At 44.3% G+C, this 22,282-nt stretch overlaps 1 protein-coding gene across 10 annotated transcripts in view; it reads left to right on the forward strand.

Annotated features, from left to right (window-relative positions):
• Window positions 1-22,282, forward strand: part of PDE4D (phosphodiesterase 4D) — a 654,687-nt gene that overhangs the window by 586,919 nt on the left and 45,486 nt on the right. For 9 of the 10 annotated variants that reach the window (XM_081212798.1, XM_081212802.1, XM_081212800.1 and 6 more), the window contains one exon: window positions 5,261-5,373. In XM_081212798.1, the coding sequence (XP_081068924.1) occupies window positions 5,261-5,373 (113 nt within the window). Of the gene's footprint in view, window positions 1-5,183; window positions 5,374-22,282 lie in introns of all 10 variants that reach the window. The other variant, XM_081212799.1, reaches the window with a different exon arrangement.

The raw sequence follows: 22,282 nt of genomic DNA on the forward strand, positions 1-22,282 counted from the left end.
CTTCTTCATGTGTCTAGAGGTCTGGAGGGTGGCAACACGAGAACGGGGCCTTTTCTGCAGTGGCTCCCCACTTGTGGAATGGTCTCCCCAGGGAAGTCCATCTGGCGCATCGGTTATACACCTTTAGGTGCCAGGTGAAAACGTTCCATTTCAACCAGGCTGGTTAATACCCTATATCCTTTTAAATATGTTTATGGGAGAAACATATTTGGGTTGTTGTTTTATTATTATGTATTTTGTGTTTCTTTCTTGTACTTTTATGCTGCAAACTGCCCTGAGATCTTCGGGTGAAGGGTGATCTACAAATTTAATGAGCCACCATCATCTTGGACAGCATCCAATTCTCCCAGTGGCCAACAAGGCGCATGTGGAGAATCCCGCCAGTGGGGATATCTTCAGTCAGTTTCTTTGCACATTTAAAAATCTGTCCGTAGGAGTGCCGATAGCTTGTATCTTCCTCCGCCAACAGTGGTGCAAATTTCAAATATGAATGTTGGCTATGTAGCTAAAGCCTGCTGGGTTGCAGTGCCCATAATATTGGAGTCCTGTGTCTCTCGCCAAATGCCGCGGGGCAGACTGTGTTACTCAGTGATGAAAAATGCTGCACATGCTCAAAGTTAGGAGTGCCAGCTTTGCCCTGCGATCATGGGTGCCTAGGGCTGCGGATGCCAGGCAGTATGCATGGCCCTGGCACTGAAATTTGTGGGTGCCCGGCCCCTTCATGGGGAATGTTGTGGGTGCTTGGGCACCCAGGGAGTTGGCACCTATGCTCAGAGTCACTTTATAATCTCATTCTGTATTTTCCACATTTAAGCTCCTGCATTGAGAAGAAGACCTAGGACTTGGTCCTTGGAAATCCTGGCTTAGATTCTTCCCTGTCGCCTAGCCTTCCTCTCCCTCAGTTGCCAGGTGACATCTGGGGGGCGGAGGAAGCAGAATCAAATAAACCCCCGTTGATATTGAGTCTCTGAGGTAAACTTTTGGAAGAGATTCCCGCCACCCCTCCTTCTCCCAAAGCAAACTTTGTGATGAACACGTCATTCACACACCTTCCGTCGGGGATTTTGTTTAAAGTAAACATACTGCAGTATTTGGAAATGCCTTTGCTGCTAAATCTTTGGCTAGACTGACTTATATACATTGCATTGAAACTGACTGTGCAAATATTAACTGTAATTCTCAGGACGTATGATGGTTACCTAAAGAAAATACGGGATATAAACTGTAAAGAGACCTAGTGTCGTCTGGTAGACTCAGGGAGAGAGATATGAAAGGCTCAGGTCCACACATCTTACCTCCACTATGGATCCATTTGGGTGACCTCAGTTCCCTCCGTGAAATGTGAGAACGCATCATCCCTCCCTCCACGAGTTGTGCTGAGGCCAAAAGAGATTATAGGCATGATCCAGCAAAAGTTACGCACACAAGTGAGCCGTATTGATTTCAGAGGGGCATTTAATGACGTGCTTAGCCTTCTTCCTCCACTGGAGCCAAAAGGGACTTAATAGCACTTATCTTGGGCTGGATTGTATCCAGAGATGGTAAAATACTTTATCTATTAAGTGTGCTATATATGCGATTAGTAGCGATAGCAGCATCAGATAAGAAGTGGAGAACAGAACACTTAACAACACAATGTTCTGTGATCTGAAGAGGGCTGGAGCAGATAGGAAATGGAGGCAGGCAAAGAGGGGCCAGTCAATGTATCACTTAGTCCAGAGCTTTCCAAACTGTGTGTTGCAACACATTAGTGTGTCGGTGTGTCGCATGAATCCTCCTCCCGGGGCTGAAAAGGGGTTAGTTTAACCTCCGGTTTGCTAGTAAAACTGAATTACTGTGTCGCGAAATGATGCAAAACTGAGTTACTGTGTCATGACATAGAATCATAGAATCATAGAATCATAGAGTTGGAAGAGACCACAAGGGCCATCGAGTCCAACCCCCTGCCAAGCAGGAAACACCATCAGAGCACTCCTGACATATGGTTGTCAAGCCTCTGCTTAAAGACCTCCAAAGTAGGAGACTCCACCACACTCCTGGGCAGCAAATTCCACTGTCAAACAGCTCTTACTGTCAGGAAGTTCTTCCTAATGTTTAGGTGGAATCTTCTTTCTTGTAGTTTGGATCCATTGCTCCGTGTCCGCTTCTCTGGAGCAGCAGAAAACAACCTTTCTCCCTCCTCTATGTGACATCCTTTTATATATTTGAACATGGCTATCATATCACCCCTTAACCTCCTCTTCTCCAGGCTAAACATGCCCAGCTCCCTTAGCCGTTCCTCATAAGGCATCGTTTCCAGGCCTTTGACCATTTTGGTTGCCCTCCTCTGGACACGTTCCAGTTTGTCAGTGTCCTTCTTGAATTGTGGTGCCCAGAACTGGACACAGTACTCCAGGTGAGGTCTGACCAGAGCAGAATACAGTGGCACTATTACTTCCCTTGATCTAGATGCTATACTCCTATTGATGCGTGTCTAAAAAGTGTGTCACCAACATGAAAAGTTTGGAAAGCTCTGACTTAGTCTCTTGGAGGGCCACATAGAACAGAAACTCCCTTGGTAGTTTATAGACCAGGAAGTTCCCGGACTTTGAAGAAGCTTCCTCAAGACCCTTGGGCATATACTGGCCATGGGTTTGAATAGGCAGTGCCATTGGGGGGGGGGGTGCACGGATGTCTCTCCCCCACCCCCCAGAGAAACAGCTTATCCTCCACCTGTCCCTCCCATTGCTGGAACCTCGTGGTTACTCTAAAGAAAGGCAGTTTTCAAATGCTCCCCCCTTCCATGCTCTTTGCACCTTCTTTCCCATGCTTGTCAGAGTCTGAGAGGGTACACAGGGGAATAAAGACCTGGAAGTTTCCTGCCTGTGGTGGCCAGGTCTCATGTATCTGTTACTGTGTGCAGTCCAGTTTCTGGCATATCACTAAAAAGGCTGGAGACAAGGCCCTGGGAGGAGAAAGCTAAAACTTGGATCCTGTGTTAAGCAGCAGGCGAATGTGACTGCCTCTCCTTACGGAACAAGAGTCGCTGTGTGCCCAGGCTTTTCTTTGAGGGCTGGGCGAACCGACTGCCTCTTTCGGCCGGCCTGTATGTCCATGGAGAAGAGGTCATCTTGAGTGCCCCACCAAGGCCCTGTGAGAAAGCAGCAATGTGACCCCTTTGCCAAGGGCACACAGACTTGTGTGGAGAAGGGATGGGGCAGCAGCTCTGTGGCAGAGCATGCAGTGACCCCCCCCCCTTCAGTCCCCAGCATCTGTAGTCCAACCACAACTGGGGGCCCAAGGTTTTGTTTTGTTTTTATTATTGAAGGGTTTTCATAGAGAACAAGGGTATAAACGTCTCCATTCTCAGTTCATAGTTGCATTCGGTGTGAGACACTGCTGTCATAGAAATTGTGAGGTTGGGGGGGGTGACGAATTGGGGAGAGAGAGCAGGGGAAGAAGGGAGGGTAATGATTTTCCGTTCTTTTGCTTAATGTACTTGTAGGGTTTTTGTGTCAGCATCACTAGGATAGGTTATTTGTCCGGTTACATAGGCAGGGCTGTGTGCATGCGCAGAATCTGGATGCCGAATGCATAAGTTGGCATTGGGAGCGCATCAGTTTCATGCCCAGCTACCCGTGATCTGGTCACCTCCAGTTTGGATCGCTGCAGCAGGTTGAAGGACAGGGCTGTGTTTGGAAATGGTGTGGGAACTCCTCTCAGGTGGAAGGGACGGAGTGATTTTTATCATATTGCACCAGTGCTGCTTCATGTGTAGGGACCCAAGGATGAACGCTAGCAGATGAACCGCTGGTCCGACTCAGTGCCAGAAGGCAGCGCCCTCTTCTCCTAAGTAAGAGGCCTTCTCCAGCAGAGACATGTTACATCCCTGGGCCCAAGCTGCTTCAGTTGAGCTCTTCCACTCCGCTTTGGCCATCTGGGCGCACGTTGCACGCCAAGGACCTCAAGGTTACGATGTGTCTTTAATCTTGTTTATGTCTCTCCTCCTCCAGGCCCAGGACAGCGGCAGTGGCGCTGGCCGGGGCGATCGCTTGTGGTTATATAATGAGCTCACTGTCTGAGGGCGGGGAAGGGCGGGTGCGGGGGTGGGAAAGAGGGGGATTTCTTGGCCACGTCACGGCCCTCGCCTCCCCGCCCCCCGCAGGTGGCCGCAGCCTGTGCGCAGCGAGCTGCAGGAGGCTCCACGTGCGCGCCGCCCGAGCCGACTTGCAAAAGGGGAGGGGGGCGCAGGCAATACAAGCCTTGCGCTCCCTCCCGTGCCGAGTTCTCTGTCTCTCTCTCTCCCCCCCCCCTCACCCTGCCGCCTTTCGCCCCAACCCAGAACTGCAAACGGGGGCAAAACACTTCCCGCTGCACCAAACGCACAAAAACTCCGGCGGCGGCGGCGGCAGTTCAAAGGCAGGAGCGCCCAAGGCGCGCTCTCCTCCCCTTCCTAGCTGAACTTATAAAAAGAGGGAAAGGGGGGTTTGCTTAAGAGCCTCGAAGACTGCTCTCCGCAGGGGGAGGAGGAGGCTCGTGAAAGAAACGGGCTTCCCCGAGAGTCCAAAGCAGCCGCCGCAAGCCTGGCTTCCCCCCGCCCCCTTCCCGCTTGCGCTGTGCAAAGAGAGAAGTTGAGCAAACAGGAAACGCGGCGGCGGCGGCCGCGCACCCGGCAGCCTCCGCCACCGCTCTGATTCACTGGGGCTTGCAGCTTTCCCGAAGAGGGAGGGGTGGCGAGGAGGTGTTGCCCGCCCTCTTCCAGCCCCGGGGAAGGAAAGCGCCGGGCTGCGTGTCGCCCAAAGTCTCTGGCTCGCGGGAGAAAGAGCAGCAGCCCCAGCCAGAGAGACGCGGCTCCGTGCGCCCGCCTCCGCCCTGCGCTCCGCGAGCTGAGAGGCTGCGCCGCGTCCCTCTCCTTCTCCGAGGACTCCGCGCCGCGCCTCCTGCTCCTTTTCCCCGCTCAGTCGCCACCAGCGCGCGCGCCCTGCGGAGCTCTCCCGCCAGGGAAGAGAGAGAGAGAGAAAGAAAAAGAGAAAAGTGCCTTTTGCCCGGACTGGCTAAGGAAAGGCTGGAGCCGCTCTCGTTCCTTCGTGGTTCCCGCCGGAGCCGCAAGCCCGCCTTTCTCCTCCATTGCTGGGGCTGAGCAATATGAAGGAGCAGCACTCATGTGTGGGCACTGGGCATCCCCCCATGGCTGGGTATGGCAGGATGGCCCCGCTGGAGCTCGCTGGTAGCCCTGTGAAACGCTTGCGAACTGAGTACTCCTTTCCCTATCTCTTCGCAGAGGAGGCCTACCAAAAACTGGCCAGCGAGACCCTGGAGGAGCTCGACTGGTGCCTGGACCAGCTGGAAACCTTGCAGACCAGGCACTCCGTCAGCGAAATGGCCTCGAACAAGGTAGGACAAAAACCTCCCCCCCGATCCCACCTGCTTCCCCAACGCCTTCGCCTTGCCCGTGTTTTTGCCTCCCCGCCAGCAAAGTGGCCCGCGATCTCGAGCGCTGGAGTTCGCTTCCTACCCCGGGGCCTGAATGCTGCAAAGGGATACCGCAAACAGGACATTAGCAACAGTTTCCACCACCCACCCAGTTTAACTTCTCGGACTTCCCCCAGAAATGGTAAATTCTGGTTAACTGGGAAAAGAGAAAAATGCTGGCTGGCATTTCGATTCCCGGGACCACGCGGATGTTGCAGAAAACTTGCATGCATGAACAGCCCTAATCCTGCAATAGCCCATCTGGGAGCATCCGTAATATTAGGCAGCTGCTGCTGTTGTGCCAAGAAAACTTGCATGCCTTCTTTGCTGTGGAGGAAGCTAGTAGCTTGTAGGCATTCATGTTTGCAAACTTAAAAGGTGCATGGAGCACAGTGTTGCTGCAATGTGTCTCAGTGTGTTATCTAACTTAGGTGAATCGGATCTAAATGCAAGCCTCCTTCAGGCTTCTACTTGGTAGTAGTTCTTGGTAAACTCTGTGGGACTTTTGGGGGTCAAACTTAAAAGTTGGATTCTTGCATTCTCTGTTTATCAGCATCACTCCATCCTATGCATGCTTACTCTGGAACTTAAGTTCAATAAAGACTTACTTTTTGGTGAGCCAGCAGAGAACTGCAAAACTTTGCAGGGGTTTAAAATGATTGTTTAAGATCCCCCTTTTTATAAAATCGTATCTAAGAATGAATCAGATGGCAGAATTGAAAAGTCCTGCATACATTTGAGATGGGCAGGTCCATCATTTTGACCTTTGTAGTTGTATAATAAAGTTGGAGGGGGGGGAGCAAAACTGGCCTGGCTGGGGGTGGGCGGATCAAAAGAGGTGGTGTCGTTTGGGTTTCAAAGCTTCACATGCCATTTAAAGGTTGTGCGTAATCACTGATCAGTGTGCTGCCATTTTAAAACAGGATGAGGTAAGATGCACACACAACATTTACGTACGGCACTTTGCTGTAAATGTCAACCACTAAAGGTAGTAGGAGATGTGGTTACAACTTGTTGTAAATACCAAGGAACAGAGAAAAGCAAGCAAAGCCATGTGCATGGTGGAAACAGATTTGTTTTACACTTTTTGGTGTAAGTGATTCTTGTGCATACTGACCGAAAGCAATCAATTCCATTGATTTTCACTGGAGCATACTTTTGAGAAAACATGATTAGGTTTGAGAAACAAGTTTTCATTGTGGCACTAAAATCACCAAGAATGCTGACACACACCTTGCTCATTCAACAGAAAAAGTTCCCCACTTTCTTTTTAGGCTCTCGGTGAAGCTGCTCACTGGGTGACCTTGGGCCCCTCACTGTCTCTCAGCCTAACCTACCTCATGGAGTTGTTGTGAGGAAGAGAGCCATGATCTTTTTGGAGGAATGGTGCAGTATAAATGCAATGGCAAATCTAATATCACTTCTGACTGCAGACTTGATCTACACAGGCAGGGGAAAGAGGGAGGGAAGCCTCTGACTCTTGCAAGCTCCTTGAGCTTTTGATTGTGCAATGTAACACATGGATACAGGAGTCACAAGTTCGTGGATTCTTTCCCATGCTTTCCTATGCTTGAAATACCATTTATGCTCCTGCAATAAAAGTGTCACATACTGTTTATGCTGTTAACATGTCTCTATCTAATATGTGTGGATGTTTTCTGTGGCTCTTGGCATTCGACTACTATGAACCCAGATTTGATTCTTGCAATCAAACTTGAGGATTTGATCCTGCACCTTCATAGACATGTGCCAGGCAGGGCATCTTAGCACATTGTGCAATAGCGGTCGCTGGTTTGCCACCAAATGTATATTCAAAAGAGAGATGCAGCCGGGAAGGCTCCTTGGTGAATATCACACACATTAGCAAGCAGATATTTATTCACTGATTTTGAACAAGGCTTGCTGCATAGAATTAAAAAATTGCATGTGGATTTTAATTATTGGTGAAAGCAAAAAAGCAAATGTTTCAAGTAAAATGCAGTCTCATTTGCAAGCAGTGCAATGGGTTTTCTGAATTGTTTATTTGGGCAACAGCTTGTTTCCTATATCAGTATGTGGCTGTTTTTCATATTAGGGTTATGTTTAACTAACAGTAATAATAGTAAGTGATATTTTCATGCTCATAGAAGATAGGTTTGTTTTCAGTATAAAAAAGGTACACTATAAACATTACAGTAGTTTATTTCCTTGCAAACATTGCTTAGCAATGGTGTTGCTGCCTACCTTGTAGTTAGCTTGTAGAGATTTGTTGTTGTTTTTTAAAAAAAATTAGATAGGCATTTGCAAAGGAGTTGTTGTATTTTGGATGTGTTCAGTAGTAGAAACTCCAAATACGGTGGGTAAAGAAGCATTTCATAAGAAATCTTCTCCCATTGTTTCAGAAAATGGATCATACAGCCAAGGTTTCCTGCATGAGATGTACAATAAGTTGGGTTGCTATAGCCACTCTGAAGGTCAGCCTGAATGATGGCATTCCTTACATCAGCACTGAAAATTTATACTGCAGGCACACAATTACTTGGTTTTATTTTGTCCACAAAATGGGAAATGTGGGTGTTTTAGGCTGCAATCCCACCTGGGAGCACATCTGACAGAACTCTGAGAGGCTTACGTCTGAGTACGTATGTATAGGATTGCACTGCTCATTTCTTTCCTGCCAATTAAACACCATGTGCCAATATCCCAAGCCACACTAACTAGCACATTTCTATGCATATACACTTATATGCATATACTTATTCAGGAATAAGTCCCACCATGTAGGTGTTTTGGTGTTTTTAGATTGCAGCTCAAGCGTCAGTGTTAGCTCAATAAACCCCTATTACCAAGGGCTACTTTTTATTTGCACACCACAAAAGGAAGTTCTTGGCCACCACCAGGCACCAATTTTTTTAGGATTTTAGTCCTCTACAAGTCTGTTTTCTAGAGACCCATGACTTATACTGCTTTGTACAGGAGACATTGGCTCTAAAAAACACTGTGTGTGTGTGTCTGTCCCTTGCACAGTTCATTTCCCTTTGTTGAGAAGGCAGTGTTGGCACAGGGTCTCTTTGCATGGTATCTTTGGTTGAAGGTGCCCGCCATTCGAAATAATCCTAAGTAGGTTTTATGCGTTGATAGGAGATAATGCTGTTTAGGGCTTAGTCACACTGTGTGCTTTAGTTCATGGACAGATGTGGGTGCATGTGGATGTGGGTGCATGCATAAGTCAGGTATCTTCTACACACACACACACACACACACACACACACACACAGTGCATCAAGAATACTCAAGTGCTTTAGACTGCTAAAAAACAGCCACGTAAATAGATGCAGTTCATATTTGGGTAGCCAGGGATAATTTTTTTTTGCAAAAGGCTGCCCTTTTAAGCAACTTTTTCTCAGGGCATAAAGATTTCAGTGGCAAGGATTTCACAGTGGCCAGATAGGCAAGAGGAGTTTTTCCCATGTGGAGGGGGCAGCAATCTATTGCAGTCCATTACATGAAATATATTTCTGCATCACACCCAACTTTTTAAGCTGCATGCAGAGATCTCAAAAAGAGTGTGGAGAATGCGCCACAGTGCCTGCTCCCCCTTAAATACGTTGCAGCCAGCCCTGCCTAGTTATTCCATAATGCTAGCTTGAGAATTTATTAGGGTGGAGATCTGAAGCATTTTATAGGTCACATATGTGATGCGCAGAGAAATTGGAGGATGCCACCGGATGCGCTGGCAAAGTCATAATGTGTTCGCAGTATGTTTGCATATTTCAAAAAGTAAAAACCAGAACACCCTCAGCTTTTTCAAAGGTTGTTGAGCTTTTTTAAACTAAAAAAACAAACAAACATGGTTTCTCGATTGATGTATGTAAGCTCTGCGTTTATATGTACATGCATCACATAAATATAAACATACAAAATACAGACAAACATACGCGCATGGCTAACTAAGCATGGAAAATTGCACTGTGGCTTGCAAAGAACGCACTGCATTTACTGCTGGGGAGAGTAAACATTGTAGAAAGAAGGTTTTTGTCCTCCAGCACAGTATTCCTTTAAATCTTTCAGCTGTATGAATTGTCACCTTGGGTATTATTGACATACACAAACAATAGCAAGGGGTAACAGTAACGTCATATTTTTTGGCTGCTCGCGGAACAAAAGACACAAATAAGCAACACCTTTGAGATCTTTGAATAAAAGCAGAAGCGAAAAATCTCCCTTGCAAATTACTCTTTTTGTAGGCATACTTCCAAATTTGGCTTTTTCACAAAGGGGTACTGCCCAGCAGGCCATCCCTGTTAGGCTGTGTTGATCTTGCTGGCTATAGCTGCTGCTGTCAAGGTCATCGTCCAAATACTAAAGTTAATGTTACTATCTATATGTGCCAGTACAAACACACCCTCCCTAGACCACCAGGTGGTTTCACTGGTAGGGCTGTTTAGCAGGGTTGTAACCATAGGAGGGTCACATCACTGGCCCCAAAGAGCAGCACTGTACATGCCCATGAATGTTACTGGGAGAGATGTGATGAGGGGCAGGGGAAGGTGTTGCACCTGCCTGCACCTGTCTAGGATTGTGCTCTTAATCTCATTTTTTGGAAGAATTTCACTCCAGATCAGAAAGAAATAGGAGTTCCCCCTTCTGCACATAGCCAGCCAGACACAGACACACAGACACACACACACCTGAAAAGCTGCAGCTGTCGCCAAATTGCTGTGTTGCACCTGTAGGGCAAATTGAAGATTCTGGAGTAGAATTGCAAATATAAATGTGAAAGAAGGAATAGCAACCACGCTCCCCATGCCAGATAATATATACAGTCGTGAGTCAGTGGGTCTGAATTAAATAGTGGCGTTGAGGGAATTTCCTCTTTCCAGTAAGGTGGAACTTGCTTCCACTACAGTTTTAGAAGGTGAGGCATAAGAGGATATTCCACATTTTTGCAAGAGATGACTGGGAAGATTGTTCTCATCACAAGGAGAGTTTCATCCCCACCTTCCACCAGCTGCTGCTAGGAGAGCCTGATGGAGGAAGAGTCTCCATGCAATGTGTCCTGTTATTGGGACCCATAATTTCAAATTATTTCTGTTGCTTGCAGTAGCAGTCATGCAGATGTGTTTTCAAACATTTTATGCATGGGTTGCAATATGTATACCAGCCCTTTGTACAAGCTTTAACATAGCAGCACGATTTCACCAGTGTTTTAAACTCCTATCACAATGTTAGATTAGAGCAACCTGTTTCCAATTAGAGAGGAAGGATAATGCTGTCACATCCAATTTAAAAGGATTTACTTATTGGCCAGTCTTGCATTTCCATCATTACAAATAATAAAACAGTGAAACAGGAATTTACTGATCTAGCAAATTCTTTCAAAGAAGACAGGTGACCTGTTGATAATTTTAAGGTCAAAAAGCTGATAATGGGGTCCCAAAACATCTGCAGCTCATTATATGACTGCATTTTTATATAATGTCTGGCTGTGTGATGACTTTTGGCTAACTGATTTCATAGTTTAGTTGGATTTAGGTGTTTCCTTGTCTTCCTGGGGTGGGGTGGGGAGTCTGATGAACCCTTAACTTTGGGATATGTTTGCTAATTAAACATAATTTTTCTGATTACCATAAAAGTTCTCTGGCCACTGGTCCATCCAGCCAAGTATGGCCTACTCTGGGTTTGTAGTGGCTGCGTAGGATCTTGGGCAGGAATCTTTTTTTAATTACCTGCTGCCTGATCCTGAGTTCTTCATTCACAGCATGTTCTCTGTTTTGGTCACTTCTCACTTTTTCAAACACTCTCTTTGATAAATACCAGCTAATCTTGTGCTGTATATTCAATTTTTGTAAGTGCCCATGAGCTTTAGAACAAGTGGCTTCTATCCAGCAGAGCACTAAGTAAACATCCTGTGGGTGCAAGGAATCCCACCTGCACAATAGGATTTCTCTCTCTCTCTCTCTCTCTCTCTCTCTCTCACACACACACACACACACACACACACACCATCTACTCCCAGGGCGGGGGGGGGGGCAGGACTACAACTCTAGAACAGAATTAGGGAGCATATTTGAGGGGTAGGAGTCCAATTGCTCAAGCAGGAATCCTTCCAGTAAAGCCAAAGTTTGCATTTAAGGTGTATTTTGAGAAATGCCGTCTTAGTAGATTAGAAAGCAGTTGTGAGGTATTTGGACTATAAATAGAAGTCAATGAGTACCGGTAGTTGCAAATAGAATGGTGAAAGGCATTGCTTTGGTTTTGTTCCTTAGTTCTAGCCAGTTAGAATTTAGGAATCCTCCTTTTCCTCATGGTATTTTTTCCCACCTTCCCGAAGCATTGAGTTACACAGAGAGCCACTGAGAATATTGGAGGCTTGTGTTAGGCAGACTCACTTGGGGATTCAGATCCCAGAGATGTCCCTTTGTCCTGCTTATAATTCTCACCTTAGGAGAGGATGTCATTTTGACTTCTTCCATTCAGACGTGCAAATCTCCAAGCAAGGCTAACGTTGCTTTTGGAGGGCCTCGGTGCATAGCTTTGGCTTAATCATATGACTCTCACTTGATCGCAAGAGCTGAAACAGGAAAGTAACTTCTTCCAGATGAGGTTGGATTATGACCCTGGAGCAGTCTCTGTCCCCTTCTTTTAAGCAATTTCGCTCATTCACGTGAGCAATTTAGACAGCTTTCCTAGACTGCTTTCTTGAATTGTTCAGGCTTCCCTAGTGCAAACCACATCTTGCTGGCTGGCTGCTTTTGGTATGGTCTGTAAGGGTGAATGGCATGGGTTAATTGGATGTAGATGTGGGCTGGTTCATGGGCAATCAGAGCAGAATGTAATCAGGTCTCAGGCCGCATTCGGACCCTGTGCAATGTTGCCTTGAAGGCTGTGAAATAACCATGGCTTGCAGGAAGGAATGAAACAGTGTGGTGAAACATTTCTTCATGTGTGTTCAAATGATTGTATTTAGCATATTAATTAAGTAGTAGCTTTCTCTGTGTTGCGCATCACCTTCCCTTGATGCTGCTGCCATGAGATAGAAGAGTATTGAGTCTTTGTTCTGCAATGGAGAAGGAGTGCCTCCTGTTTCGACTGTACTAGCTCTAGGTAGTGCTTCCCTACACTCAGGTAGCCATGGAGATGGACGTGGGTGGGATGGGCAGACATCATTCTCCCTTGTATGAAAAGATTTGAAAGGAGCAAGGACAAAGCGTGAAAAGCAACTTGCTGAAGAGTTTACCCCGTGTAAAAAGCTTTGTTTGCTCTTTCAATGACTTTCCACACAACGTCCGCAGAACCTCACAAAGGGGAAGGGAATCTTGACCACTTTCCTTGAGAAAAGCATATGAAGAAGGAGGCTGGCAGAGAAAGGCAAAAGTGTAATTTCTGGGAAAGTCCTGCCAGGGGAGCAGGTTGCACTTGCAAATATAAACAAATATGCCCGTGGTGGTTCAGATGGGGGAGTCTCTCTGTAGATGTGAGCCAGACAGGCCCCAATGTCATTTGGAGTGTGACTCTGCAAGTTGGTAGGAGTTATTTATTGTTTGTGACTACTTTTGTTATGTTGTGGTTTATGTGTTTTTTTCATGTTGTAAGCCACCTTGGCAGGGATGCGGGTGGCGCTGTGGGCCTAGGGCTTGCTGATCAGAAGGTTGGTGGTTTGAATCCCTGCAACAGGCGAGCTCCCGTTGCTCGGTCCCTGCTCCTGCCAACATAGCAGTTTGAAAGCACGTCAAAGTGCAAGTAGATAACTAGGTACTTCTCTGGCGGGAAGGTAAATGGCGTTTCCATGCACTGCGCTGGTTCGCCAGAAGCGGCTTAGTCATGCTGACCACATGACCTGGAAATTGTAAACCGGCTCCCTCAGCCAATAAAGCGAGATGAGCGCCGCAACCCCAGAGTCATCCGCGGCTGGACCTAATGGTCGGGTCCCTTTACCTTTATTTTATTTTTTTTATAAAATTTTTTATTGCGTTTCTTTCCATAGGTTAACAACTTTGTTTACATAGCAACATGCAAGAAACATTTTTTATATATGAAGAAAAATAGAGAAAAAGAAGAAAAAGTTAAGAAACTTTCAAAAGTTAAGAAACTTTTGGACCTCCTCGCATCCTCTCGGCATTGCATTCATTATTCTAACCAGTTCAGCAATTTGTTATCTTGTTTCCCATCTTATTATACCTTTAAATTTATTATGTTACCAATTTCAAAAATTTGTAATTTAGTTTTAACACTCTTAATAAACATAATATTTTGTTTCTAATTTGTCTCGTTTTTTTCCATCAATACTTACTTTATCATTTACTTAAGTAAATTGCAGAAGCATAACGTTTCTTAATCGTGCGCAATCTTAACATTCAAACAACTTATAATATTTTTGCAAATAGTCCTTAAATTTTTTCCAGTCCTCCTCCATTGTTTCTTCGCTCAGATCTCGAATTCTGCCAGTCATTTCTGCCAACTCCATGTAGTCCATCAGCTGCGTCTGCCAGTCCTCCAGTGTGGGTAAATCTGATGTCTTCCAGAACTTTGCGATAAGAATCCTAGCTGCTGTGGTTGCATACATAAACAAGGTTCTATCCTTCTTTGGCACCTTCCGGTCCACCATGCCCAGAAGAAAGGCCTCTGGTTTCTTAGAAAAGGTATATCTGAATACCTTTTTCAGCTCATTATGTATCATTTCCCAAAAGGCCTTTACTTTCGGGCAGGTCCACCAGAGGTGAAAGAATGTCCCTTCTGCCTCCTTACATTTCCAACACTTATTATCAGAAAGATGATATATTTTAGCCAACTTGACTGGGGTCATGTACCACCGGTATACCATTTTCATAATGTTCTCTTTCAAGGCACTGCATGCCGTGAATTTCATACCGGTGTTCCATAACCTTTCCCAGTCCTCAGACATAATGTTGTGTCCTACATCCTGTGCCCATTTTATCATAGCAGATTTAACTGTCTCATCCTGTGTGTTCCATTTAAGCAGCAAGTCATACATCCTCGAAAGTACCTTAGTCTTTGGTTCTAGTAACTCCGTCTCCAGTTTCGATTTCTCCAACTGGAAACCCACTTTTTTATCCATTTTAAATACCTCTTGAATTTGGGCATAATGTAACCAATCTCGCACCTTATTTTTCAGTTTGTCCTGGCTTTGGAGCTTCCAATTATCTCCAACTCTTTCAATCAATTCCCAATATTTTGGCCAGTAGGCCTCCATATTGGGCCTTTTTTTAGAAATCTTGGCTTCCACTGGTGATAACCACCTCGGGGTCTTGCTTTCTAATAAGTCCTTATACTTCATCCAGACGGCAAAAATTGATTTTCTGACAATATGGTTTTTAAACAGTTTATGAACCTTCGCCTTGTCATACCACAAGTATGCATGCCAACCATAAACATTGTCAAACCCTTCCAGATCTAGGACATCGGTGTTTTCCAACAGAAACCAATCCTTCAGCCAGCAGAAGGCTGCAGCCTCATAGTACAACCTTAAATCCGGCAGGGCAAACCCCCCTCTTTCTTTTGAATCAGTTAGTATTTTGAATTTAATTCGGGGCTTTTTGCCCTGCCAGACAAACTTGGATATATCCTTCTGCCATTTTCCGAAACATTCCATTCTGTCCACAACCTGGAGGGTTTGAAATAAAAATAGCATTTTTGGCAGAACACACATCTTTCTAGCTGCGATTCGGCCTGACAAGGTAAGTTTCAATCTTGACCAAATATCCAAGTCTTTTTTAATTTCCGACCAACATTTTTCATAATTATCTTTAAATAGATTTAAATTTTTGGTGGACAAAGATACCCCCAGGTATTTCACTTTTTTAACCACACTTAGCTCTGTCTCTCTCTGGTACCCCTCTATCTCTGTAGGCGTCAAATTTTTGGCCAAAACCTTAGTTTTTTGTTTGTTTAGCTTGAATCCCGCCACCCGACCAAACTCCAAAATAAGTTCAAGAACTCTTTTTGTGCTAGATTCTGGCTCCTGTACTGTAATGACTAGGTCATCTGCAAAAGCTTTCAGTTTGTATTGTTTCGCTCCGACCACTATACCCTGCACCAACTGGTCCTCCCTGATCATATTCAGCAATACCTCCAGAACAGAAATAAATAGCAGAGGGGATAAAGGGCACCCCTGTCGTGTCCCTTTTTCAATTGGGAGTTCCTCCGATACCACATTGTTCACTATCAATTTAGCTTTTTGTTCTGAATAGATTGCTTCTAGTCCATTTTCAAACCCCCGTCCCACTCCCATCCCTTTCAAGTTTTTCTTCATAAACATCCAAGAAATGTTGTCAAATGCTTTCTCCGCATCAATAAAGATTAAAGCAGCCCTTGTGTTTCTAATTCGCAACAACTCCAGTATATCAATAATGTTCCTAGTGTTGTCAGACATATGTCTGCCAGGGAGAAAGCCTGCTTGGTCCTTGTGAATTACTTCATTTAGTACATTTTTAAGTCTATTTGCTAAAATGTCTGCAAATATTTTGTAATCCACATTCAGGAGTGAGATGGGACGGTAATTCTTAAGCTGAGTCTTTTCCCCTTCTGACTTGGGAATCAATGTGATAAATGCTTCTTTCCACGTTTCCGGTGCCTTTCTCCCCTCCATGATCTGGTTACAAACCTCCAACAACGGTTGTATCAAGTAGTCCTTCAAAGTCTTATAATATTTGGAGGTAAGTCCATCCGGGCCTGGAGATTTGCCCAGCTGCATGTTCTGGATGGCACCTTCAATTTCCTGTTGAGTTATCTTGCTGTTAAGAATTGATCTTTTATCTTGACTTATTTTAGATAGTCCATTTATCCTCAAAAATTGATCTATTTCCGGTTCTTTCTGAGGCCCCTGTGCATAAAGATCTTTGAAGTATCTGTGGAAGCACTTTCTTATTTCTTCTGGTTTCTGAACTATTTTTCCTTGAATCTCCAAGTTTGTAACCGTATTCAACTTTTGTCTTTTTTTCAGCTGCCAAGCTAGCAACTTTCCACATTTATTTGCTGATTCAAACGATCTCTGCTTCATTTGTTTAATTTTCCACTCAATCTCTTGATTGATCAGTTTCGAATATTGTGCTTGATGGAATTTGATCTCTCTTAGCACCTCTTTTGACTTTGGTTTGGTTCTCAACTTTTTCTCTCCTTCGCTTATTTTCTCTAGAATTTTTTCTTTTTTTCCATTCCAAAATTTCCTCTTTATTGTATTCTGTTGTATCAGAAACCCTCTCATTACGGCTTTACTTGCGTCCCAGATTGTTCTTTTCTCCACCGTAGTGTTCAAATTTATTTCAAAGTAGTCCTTTAGCGTTTTTTGGGCCTTCTTAACAATCTCATGATCTCTTAGCAAGGTGTCATTCATTCTCCACCTGAAGGATCCAGTTGGAAAAAGTCTCAATTCCATTTTTAAGGCATTATGGTCGGAGCAGGTTTTTGGGCAGATTTCCACTTTTCTTGTTTTCGGGGCCAGTCCTCTAGATATCCAAATTTGGTCAATTCGTGTCCATGATAAGTGGGCCTCAGAGAAGAAGGTTCCTTCTTTACCCAAGGGGTTCCTTGTCCTCCAAATGTCAATCAAGTCCATATTGTCTGTCATTTCAAAAAAGGTTTTAGGGAGTCTGCCGTCTGTTGTTAAGTTTTGATTTTGGGATTTATCCATATTTGTGGACACCACCCCATTCATATCTCCCATCACAATAATGTTAGAATAGTCCAAATAGTCCATCATTGTCTCATGCAGCTTCTTATAGAATTCTGATTTTCCATCATTTGGCGCATAAACTCCTAATATCAAAATCTTTTCCCCTTGTGTTTGGATTTCAATTGCGAGAATTCTTCCATGATCATCTTTGAATAGAAATTTTGGTGACAGGTTCTCCTTTGCATAAATTACAACGCCTCTTTTTTTAACTTTATCTGATGAGATAAATTCCTGGCCAAGTCTTTTATTGATTAATACTTTCCTATGGAGCCTAGTCACATGTGTTTCTTGAAGGCATATTACATCCAATTGTTCTTTTTTCAGGATATGAAATATCCTCCTCCTTTTTTCCGGAGAATTCCCGCCATTTATGTTCCAACTAAGTAGCTGCAGAGACATCCTGTTCTAATTAAGATGTTCTTAGGATGAGGTGTCTTCCTTTTGCTCAGATCCCGAGGGTGCAGGCGTTGGCCCGCTTCCAGGCAATATTGGTACTGGTAAAGTTGGAAGCCAATCCACTCCTTTTTGGAGATCTTCTCCGTGGTCGTGAAGGAACTTTTGGTTATCTTCAGGTGTTCTAATTTTAACCTTCCTTTCTTTGTAAGTAAAGGATAATCCTTGTGGAAACTCCCACCTATAGGGAATTGCGTTGTGTCTCAGCAATTTTGCTAGTTCTGAGTAGGTGGCTCTGAGGTCCAGCAACTGTCTCGGAATATCTCTATAAATTTCCACCCTTTTATCTTGTATTTCAATTGCTTTTTTAAAGTGTAGGCCTAGGATCTTGTCTCTCTCTTCCTTTGATCTTAAAATTATCAAACAGTCTCTGGATCTGTCTTTCCTTACCAATCTTCCCAGTCTATATGCTGAGACAATCTTGAAGTCTGTATCCTCCTTTAAGCCCCAGAACTTCGTGAATTCCTGCGTCAAGTATCCAATCAGGTCTCCTTGCTCGAGTTCCGGGATGCCTCTCAATTTGATGTTGCTCTCGCGATTTTTCAGTTCGACCATTGACAGATAGATTTGTTGTTCACCCACCTGTTTGTGCAGGGGCTTGACTTCTCCTTTAATTTCTTCAACTTCTTTTTGTAAAGCTCCCACTTTCTGAATTGCTTCTCCAGCTAGTTCCCGATTTTCCGCTGTTGCTCCTTGCAAATTCTCAATAGCCTGTGTATGCTGGGAAACTTGTTCAGTCAATATTTGAATCGAAGAGGTCGCTTTATCTATTTTCAAAGACTGGTCGTCCACTTTCTGGTTTAAACTTGATAGTTGCTCCAATATTTGTTTTAATAATGTGTCTGACCCACCTGCTGCCATAACTTCTTCAGTGGACTTCTCTGTTATTTCCCCTTCCCTCTGAGATACCAGTACAGCTGGAACCGACGATCGGCGTCCTTGGGTCAGTGTTGTTTGTACAAATTGTGTTGGTTTTCTTTCTCTTTCTTTTTCCTTGGCCTCTTTAGATTCCTTAGCTTTAGATGCTCTTGTTCTCCCTGCACCACTCATTACACATCTGTCAGTGTTCAAGGTCAGATTGTCTATTGTTCCATGGAAGAGACAAATTCAGGAGTAAACAACCAGTAAAGTGGAATTCAAAACAAAAGTCAGTTCCCAGGATTTTATAATCCGCAAGCCCTGTAGGGGGAGTGCCACCAGGTTTCAGAGACAAAGAAGGAAGTAATCCGCCATTAAAGTTCCAAGTTATTTCAAGTCAATAAATCCAAAAGTCCATCAGTCCCTTCAGAAACTCAAAGTTTCCCCAGGCACCTTTTATAGTTCAACAAAGTTTCACAAAAGGTGCTTGCAACAGTATCCCATCCAGTCTTTTCTGCTCAAATGTAACAGTTATGTTCCAACAAAGTTTTTGCAACTGTTTCCGCAGTTTGACACAGTCTCCCTCTCTGGCAGCCCGACGATCTGGCTCCTTAAAAATACAGCCCAAAGACGAAAAAAGATAGGAGGAAGATCCCCATTTACTACTTCTTTTAGTCAATGTCCGTTTCCACCTTCAGTTTAGAAGAAAAAAAACAAGCAGATCTAATAGCACGAAAAAGTTAAAGCTTCCCACAGTCCCGTTTCAAGCGCTTTCCGCTTTTTAAAGCTTTGCTTTGATCTTGTCAGCAATGTCGGAAGACGGACTTCCCTTTTCTCGTCTCCCGCTTTCAGCCAAATTTACGAAATTCTTTTGCCAAATTTTAAACCCCTTTACTCACGGGTATGTTGCTTGCAGTTTGGTGTTAATTTTAGGAAGAAGGATCAGCGCTCATCTGTAACAGCCGCGCGGCTTCACTTCCGCGGAAAGAGCGATGAACTCACAGCACCGCTACCCCTCCTTCACTCCGGGTCTCCTTACGGGGTCCCTTCTGTGTTTTCGGAGCAGCTTCTGGTGCCCGCCGAGTCCCACGGCCACGGGCTCACTCTACCCGTGGTTTGTCTTGATGGGTCGTCGCTATGGGGTCCCTTTACCTTTAAAGCCTCCTTGGCATGGTTTGAACTGTGGAAAGGCGGCAAACAGATAAAATTAAGTCTTTGTCGCACCAGCAGGCAGAATAATTAACAGTCACCCTTGTGATTCAGAAAATCACAAATTAGGAAGGAAAATGCACATAACATTCATGAATCAGTCACATCCAGCATCCCCATACCTTGCTCACATAATAAACAGAAATCATTTCTGTTGTAATATTTTACTAATGGGGGAGTGATTTCTAGGTGTGAGTCCCTGAATTAAAACCTCCTGGTTCTGATAACACCCCTGCCCAAAGTCCTGACTGTTGATCCCACAAGCCAAAGGTTTGCCCATCCATGCTGCAGCTCATGAGAGCATGGGAAAAATACAGTTAGGCACACTTTCATGTGGAAAACTGCCTCTGGGTTTGGGTCCTTCTAATTGCAGAATTTCCAGTCTCAGGACTAGGAAAAGACTGCGGCCAACTGAGGGGTGTTTCAGAGTTTATTAGAAGACAAATGTCCCTATATCCATGGTACAAAACAAATTCCACCCCCCCACGCACATTTTTGTAACCCCTTTCTAATAGACAGGAATTGTTCCTCTCAGTTGCATGAAGTAGTTGTTGTTTTTTAGGTTAAAACCTTTCTTTTCCCACCTTCTGGTTCACAGCAGCAAAAGACACCTTGTCCTTATTTTCCTTTCTGCTGCAATTGCTTTTGATGAGTTCATGATGTTCCTTTTCCCATAACTGTCCCCACTCCATGTCCCAAACCATGAAGTCCTTTTTTGAGTCATATATCTGACACAGAGGCAAATGCACATTTGCATCTGCATAATTTTTTTTATGAAGTCACATCAGTATCGGACATATTTTTAATTGACCGAATCCCTAAATTGGAAATAACCCTCATTTGTGGAGCAGGTTATTGCCAGTGAGAGTTTATGACACAGTAAACGTAGGGTTGGATAGATCCATATGGAGGCTGCAGTCTTGAAACACACTAGGGAGTAAGCCCCATTGAACACAGCAGGACATACTTCGGAGTATTGCATGGGACAGGTAAGTGGGACAAGTTAGTGAGGTCAAACCAGGGCTAAAGCAACACTAATTTAACCTGGATCCAACTATATTGTTTAGTAGCCCAAAACACTAAAACACACGTACAATAAATGTACACACTGTAGAGAACTATCTGTGTGCCATAGCTCCTTGCAGCATGAAACCATGTGGGGAAGTGTATTTTCCTGTTGTATTATGTGAAGCAGGTTGAAATCAAGCAGTCTCCAAAGCCATCTTCGACATAACATCTTTCAGTCAAGCAATGGTCCAGTTTTGCCTGTTTCTTCATTTTGGGCACCTCTAGGATCCACTGTTTTCACCTCTCTGCTTCTAAAATACTGTATGGTCTGATAATGTCATATATACTACTGTAACTTTCCTTTCTTGCCATGTTACTTTTTCTGCAGCTGATTTGCCAGGTCATCTTTCCCCCAGTAAGCACTTAGTTTCTAAAATACCCAGGCTCAAGTCTCCCCACTACACACACAGTTTGTTTGTGGGTTTGTATCTGGTTGTGGGTGATGATGGTTTATGATTGTTGAAGGCCAGACACTTTCTATATGTGCTGAGATATCTTACAGACATAATTAAAGGACACATTCTAGGTAAAGACCGTGGTTGATGGGCTGCTTCCTGGAACCCGCTTCAGTGAGCGTATGCCATGACAACTGTGATAAAAGTATGTGGGAGAGAAATCAAGGGGGAAATGGCTTTCCTGAACATTCATAATCCCTCCGTGCCTGCTTCCACCCTGACTTTTCAGTTAGCCCTGCCTTATTCTTTCTCTCCATCACCACATCCCATCCAAGTTTTGTCGTTCCCATATATCCTTGCAGTTACTTCTACACCTATTGTGCTTTTGCTTCTGATTAAATGTGGAGTAGCAGCAGCAGTAAGTGGCCAAGGACATGCCCCATATATATATATATTTAGATGATTGTTAAAGAGTTGCTAGAAAAAAATCAGCTGAAATTTCAGCCCTGCCTCATCCTTCCTAAGGACCATTGGTACTATTTGTTTTGTACTTTCCTTATTACTTTGCAGTAGCTCTAAGTTAGGGGTAGGGGGACCTATACGTGCCAGGTGACTGATGGGAGTCCAACAACATCTGGAGAACCACAGGTTCTGCACTGCAGGGGGTTGGACTAGATGACCCTTAGGGTCCCTTCAAGCTCTACAATTCTATGATTCTGTAGGTTCTCCATCTCTGCTCTTCATTATATTCTTTCTTTTCCTTTTCCTTTTTCATCCAGATAAGTTTTATCTTCTCCAAGAGGTATATAGGTTTGGTGAGGTGTTTTTGCACATTCATGTGGCATTGCCACAAAACTCCCCTGATGATCATGAACTCTCTGCCAAATGTTAGGAAAACATTTGTAACACTGGAGACACAATTCTGTGTGTGTTCCTCCATTTTAATAATTAAAGCAAGATTCCTGGGATTCAGGTGCCATGCCTACCCCTAGCTAAAATGTTCTGTCTTCCTGAGAAATTGGAAAATAAAAAGTGGGACCTTTTTATTTTTGACTGCTCAAAGATTAGATCAAGGAATCCTATTTTGTTTTATAGTGTTTTCCTATCTTGCAGAACCCAATCTTTCATTTGTGGCAGCCTTTAAAATATAATGTAAGGCCATTACTAAATATCAACA

The sequence above is a fragment of the Podarcis bocagei genome, assembly GCF_964188305.1.
Source record: "Podarcis bocagei genome assembly, chromosome: 11".
In the NCBI taxonomy this organism is placed as follows: Eukaryota; Metazoa; Chordata; class Lepidosauria; order Squamata; family Lacertidae; genus Podarcis; species Podarcis bocagei.